Below are 6442 nucleotides of genomic sequence, written 5' to 3'. Positions count from 1 at the left end.
TTTTATGCTAAGGTGTGATCCATTCTGAAGGCTGTAGTCTTTGATCTTCATCACTAAGTACTTCAAGTCTTTCTCCCTTTGAGGAAGCAAGGTGGTGTGATCTGTGTATTGCAGATTGTTAATAAATCTTCCTCTAATATTGCTATCATATTCTTCTTCATGTAATTCAGCTTATATTATTTGCTCGGCATACCGATTGAATAGGTATGAATGAAATATACTCTGATGCTCACCTTGCCTTGTCTTAAAGCATATGGTAGTCTTTTGTTCTGCTCTGATTATGGCCTCTTTGTTCTGCATGTGTGCAAGGAGGAGTTCTGGAATTCCATTGCTTGCAATGTTATCAATATTTTATTATGACCCAAACTCCGAGTACCTATGGTGAATCTGGTGAATTTGATATTCTCTTGGCAAACCTAAGACCCTAGAATCAGTTTCAGCTTTCTGAGACTCAAGACTTGCTTTCCTGGACACCAAGAAACTCAGCCTCTGTGATGGTTTTGCACACTATCCAGGGCGCTACCATCGTGCATGCTTCAAACCACCTATGTACAGAAACTGTTGGATTTTATCTTTTAAGAATCCAGTAATCTCCCCAATCCTTGATGTAGAATGGTCCCCCTCTCTCCTATCCATCACATATCTTCTCTATCTTTTTCATAATCTCAGCTTCCATTTGATTGAGAGGTAAAATAAAGAAACAGGATTCCTAAGAAGTAAATCCATCAAATCTCAATCTCTTTCCTTTTCTTTTTCCCTTTTCTCATCTTTTGTACCAAAACTATTAATGTGTTCCTATAAATATTATTTGTTCATATATCTTCACATATTTTATTTTATTTTTATTGAAATGTGAATAAATATTGTAGTGATAAAGGTAAAATGTACAAACTTGATGAAGAAGGAAACGTGCTGGTAGTTTTCCGGATTCTTATCATTTCTATACCATCCTGTCTACCAGTACCACAGTCATATTTTTGGATGTTTTCTACCTCAATTCTAATTATGAAAACTGTTTTTTTAACTGTATTTGCAGTCACTACCTCAGATTCTTAGCCAGTGACAACAAAGCATGATGGCACCAAAAATGGAAGGAGCCACATTTCGCACTGTGTAATTATTCATGTAGCCTGCTTAAGATCACTCAAGTGTTTCTACCTCTCTCTCTTTTTTTAAATCGTTTTACTGGGGGCTCATACAACTCTTTCCAAAATCCATACATACAACCAATTTGTCAAGCACATTTGTTGCCATCATCGTTCTCAAATCATTTGCCTTCTGCTAGAGCCCAGTTCCTCATTTTCCCCTCCCGCCTCGCTCCTCCTACCTCATGGACCCTTGATAATTTATAAATTATTTTTATTATAGGAATAGTAATAGTTATTCAAATATTATTCTACCTGAGGGAAGCCTGTTGTTCTCTTTCTCAGCCTCTCAAGGGCTGCTTTGATCTCCTTGTTCCTCAGACTGTAGATCAGAGGGTTTAGCATGGGAATGATGATGGCATAGAACACTGATATCACCTTGTCCTTCTTGGTGGATTGGCTAGATTTGGGGCATAAGTACACTGCAAAAGCCGTGCCAAATAAGATGATTACCGCTGCCAAGTGGGAAGCACAGGTATTGAAGGCTTTGGCACTAGCTTTGGCTGAGGAGATTTTCAAAACTGAAGCTGCAATGAAACCATAGGAAGAAAGGATAATAAACAAAGGCCCAAACCCAACCAAAATCTCTACCAAAAGGAGAATCATTTGGCAGATGAAAGGATTGGAGCAAGACAAGGGAATAATTTGAGGCAAGTCACAGAAGAAATGCTCAATGATATTTGGCCCACAGTAGGAAAGCTGAAAGCAAACAACTGTTTGAGAAAAACTACTGAGGAAACCACTTACATAGGCTCCAGCAACCATCTTCCCACAGAGCTGAGGAGCCATGATGGTTGAGTACTGCAGAGGGTGGCCAATGGCTACATATCGATCATAGGCCATGGCAGCCAACAGACAGCACTCAGTCAGACCCATCCAGGTTGCAGCAAAATACTGACTGGCACAGGCAACAAAGGGGATCATTTTTTCCTTTTTTAGGAAGTCTGAAAGCACCCTTGGGATGAAGATGGTAGAAGAACAAATGTCAATAAATGAGAGGAAACTGAGAAAAAAGTACATGGGCGTGTGCAGGTGGGAGTCCATCCTGATTAGGAGAATGAGGGCCAGGTTCAAGGTAAAGGTCACAAGGTAGATCCCTAGGAATACTGGAAAGAGGATGAGCTGCAGCTCCTTGTCATCTGAGAGACCCAGGAGAATAAACATGGTCACAGAAGAGTAGTTCCCATTCTGTCCCATGGACCTGCTTGTTGCCATCTGCAGGCAGAAAAAAAGAAAGAGAAAAAAAGGCTTTATTCTGGAAAAAAGGAAAGTATTTTATTCTGGAATAAATTTGGCATTCTGGAATAAATAATGTTGCTTCTGGAAAATTTTGCAACATTCAATGAACAACATTGAGTTCAGAGATAAATCATCAACCTTAACTGAAAACCCCTCTTGCAAAAATGAACATATATTATCATTCTTTGGGGACAAACAATATTCAGTGGACATCGTTAGTCAAATTTCTCCTAAAATGTCTTTATTTCATGTTTTCCCATGTCAGATTCTGCAAATATGTAAGCCTTTGGATAGCCATCGAATTGTGACAATAACATCATCTCTTTATAAGATGAAACTGAAGACTCTAGACTATTAACTCCATGATCGGAGAAGTTCTGAATATACATAATAAGTAACCTGAAGTAAGCATTATATTAAAAAATTTCCTTTAATTAATCTATAACATGAAGGACTCTTGACAATTCTGCCTTCCTGATTTTATAAGACCTGGAGAAATGTAGCAGGCACGTGGGAGGAGTCAGCCAGAAGCAGTAGCTTGAAAATGGATGTGACATCACGGGATTAGCAATGTTAGGAAGCCTCCTGAGAAATGAAGAGAGTTAGAAAACTCCCCTACTACTGCCGCTCTAGTGCAGTTTCCTTTCTTCAAACCAGGAAGACTAGTGTTAAATCATCCAGGGCATTCCTTGTTTATCTTCTTTGAGACTTGGAAAATAGGTGAAAACCCAGGTTCCTCTATCTAGTAAAATAGAACTATTACCACCTTTGCATAGAGTGTTTTTGGATTTTTTAAGTCACCTAAGCTTTTTTGTGCTTCCACGTTGCAGACTCCTAGTGCAGGTAATACTGACTTGGACTTTTGTAAGTTCTGGGCTTAGGAAATAGGCACCGGATTGGGAAAGTTGGGCAGAATGTTAAGGGGATTTTTTTCCTCTCATTTCCACTTGAATAAGTCCAGAGAAATAAAAAAATAAGTCTTCAAACGAATGGTAACCTACCCAAAAAATAGTTTTGCATCAAGAACTATGGATTCACTTCAAGAGGTTACAAGAATCATTTTCTCTAGGATGTTATTAAACTATCCCAAAGAAAAAGACATGTTTATAGAGATGAACTCAAATTAGAAGAGAAAATATATGGAATACTTGAAATATAGGAAACAGCTGTCAAATATACCACAGGAATTATGTATAGGATAGTAGACATTTTTAAGACTTTTGGAGAGAAAGACTGGAATTAATTAGATAAAATATTTCTATGAAGAACAAATATTGCCAGCATTAGACGCTCAGAATATATTCCTTTTCCCTGTTCAGTTTTTAGTCACTTTGTTCCGAAAGGTCATCCCCAGGAAAAGAAAGCCAAAAGTCATTTCCCAAATCAGATTAGTTTTTGCTTTCAGATACCCTGCTTTTAGATCGGAGGGAATTAAGGAATTAACCAGAAAAGAAAATTGGGATATCTAATATTCATATATAAGAAGAGTGGTAGCAGATTGATTGTCAATGTATTTATAGTCCATTTAAAAATTTTTAATCATCTTTTTGGGAGCTCTTACATATAACATGACATTCCATAGTTCAATCACATCAAGCAGTAGTGTATAATCGCTACCACAATCAGTTTCAAAACATTTTCTCTCTTCTTGAACTCCTTGATATCAGCTGTCTTTTTTCCTCCTCCCTCCCCACTCTACCTCCCAGGAACCCAAGGGAGACCCAAAACCCACCTTAAGATAATTGGACAGTCCCTCTCAGAAGGGCCACACAGAAGGGATGAAAAACTCCAGGGTGTGGTATAGCACTGATGAATCACATAGCTATTGTCTAGTTCTTTAATATTTCCTCCCCTTACTATTATGGTTTTTACCTTTCTTTGTTTTACCTCATTAATCATGTTAGATTTCCATATGCGAATTTATATATTTAAGACTGTTCAGTTCATGAAAGCCAAGATAGATAACCCTTCAGAAAATGTAACAAGAATAATGTTTCCCTGAAGGTATGGGAAGAGATGAGGGTGGAGGGAGAGGGAGGAAGCTAAAAGCAATGATGACTATATAACCCCCTGGATGGGACTGAACAACAGAATTGTATGTGAATGGAAACACTGCATTGTGTAAGATATTTGGGGGGGGGGGTAAACTACTGCAGGAAAAAAATAATTATCACCAATTCTTGAGGAGTTGCCCACAAAGGGACATACTGGAGGTAAAAACTTGAGAGAAAAAAACTGAAGATAACATTCATCATCATTAACATACTTCATTTTCCCCCCTTACATATCTCTTTCTGGAATCCCAATCAAATGTGTATTGAATCTTCTCATTATACTCTCAGCTCTGAATTATTTTTTTTTGTACTACACAGTCAGGAGTTCAAAACCACCAGCACTTTTGCAAGAGAAAGGCATGGTTTTCTACTCTAATTAAGAGTTACCATTTCAGAAACTCCCAGGGGCAGTTGATACCCTGTCTTACCTTCACTGCCCAATGTTCAAAAGTATTTGAGGTGATGAAACTATGACTTGGGCCAGGTGTACTTTAATCCTCAAAGTAAGTAACATCCTTGGTTTTCGACACTCTAAAGGGGTCTTGTGCAGCAAATTTACCTAATGCAATGTCTCATTTGATCTCTTGACTGCCGCTTCCATGAATATTGATTGTGGATCCAAGCCAGAGGAAATCCTTAACAACTTCAATCTTTTCTCCATTTACCATAATGTTACCTACTGGGCCAGTTGTGAGGATTTTTGCTCTGTTTACATTAAGTAGTAATGCATAATGAAGGGTGCCATTCTTGATCCTCATCAAGCACTTAAAGCTAGTGTTTCAAGTCTTCCTCACTTTCAGCAAGCAGTGTGTCGCATACATATATCAGGTGGTTAATAAGCCTTGCTCCAATCCTGATACCACATTCTTCTTCATAAAATCCAGTTTCTTTGATGATTTTCCCAGCAACTATAGTACAGAGTAAATCTGTCCCGTTGCATTTCCAAAGGCTTTAAATATTTATAGGAATAAAAAGTCTCAGCTGGAACAGCTGGTAGATTCAAACTTGAACTTGCAGTTAGTAGCCCAATGCATAACCCAGCAGGGCTCCTTACTAATCACTATAAGATTAATTAAATGCTATCTAAAATGTTTTTCTAATGTTTATCACCAGACTCAAACCCCTTTAGTAGGTGTAGAATGTTTTCTAAGGAAACTGAGTCTTTGTTCTATCAAAATCTTTAAAATAATTTTAATAACCCATCATGGTTATCTTGAATGTTTTGCAGTGATCTTTGCTTGAGCCTCACTGAATTATTCCTTCAGTTTGGTCTTTTCTGATGGCACAATGGCAGTAAAAATCTACTCACCCTGGAGATGAGATTTTCAGCCCTGAGATGAAGGAACTTAAATCTAAACCTCTAGCCCAGAGCCACTCAAGTCCTTGCAGAAAAAGCTCTGCGTTATTGCAGGTGATGTGATCACCATCCCATACTGAGTGCTTGCTCAAAGGGGAGAGATGAGTTAACAAGTTTTATTTGGTAAAGGAACAGAGGGTCTCAATGAAGGATTAATTCAACCACTCTGAGTAAGCGGGAGACAAAAAGAAAAGAACGTGCATGTTCAAGCAATGCCCTCAGGGAGAATGCTTTACACGAGTGGTCCTCTAAAAGAAGATGAGGAAATAAGAAAGATCTGCTTCTGAAATGTTCTTTATTCAAGCCTAACTTAGTGTATAAAAGCTCACCTGTATTTCTGAAATGAGTCCACTGTACTTTCACTTTTATGCACCTTAGCAGGAGTTACTTTTCTTCAATAACCCTTTCTCTTCAACTACTAACATAATGCAAGACCGGTTGAAAGATGAGGTTAAAATATTTTCATTCCAGCCCCTTAATATTGACCCAGAATCGCCTTCAAAACATTTTTTTCCTTGAGATGCCTTGTGACCAAAACAGAGATAAGGTTTAGATTTCATATCTACAAGTGTTTGCGCTTGAAGCTAAGACATATCAAAGGAATATTTCTTCGTTTTTCTGCTCTTCCCAATGAAAGCCTGAGGGAG

General features: G+C 38.1%; 1 protein-coding gene across 1 annotated transcript; it reads right to left on the bottom strand.

The window, feature by feature from the left end:
* Window positions 1-1391: 1391 nt before the first annotated feature.
* Window positions 1392-2360, bottom strand: LOC101664082 (olfactory receptor 5A1-like). Its single transcript, XM_013007803.1, has one exon. It carries the CDS (start codon window positions 2358-2360, stop codon window positions 1392-1394), a length of 969 nt encoding a protein of 322 aa, XP_012863257.1.
* Window positions 2361-6442: the final 4082 nt, after the last annotated feature.

Source organism: Echinops telfairi, unplaced genomic scaffold (assembly GCF_000313985.2).
Source record: "Echinops telfairi isolate 266 unplaced genomic scaffold, ASM31398v2 ScPeMD7_7416;HRSCAF=8454, whole genome shotgun sequence".
In the NCBI taxonomy this organism is placed as follows: Eukaryota; Metazoa; Chordata; class Mammalia; order Afrosoricida; family Tenrecidae; genus Echinops; species Echinops telfairi.
The sequence above is the reverse complement of the archived record's forward strand: the minus strand, read 5'-3'. Positions and strand labels throughout refer to the sequence as shown.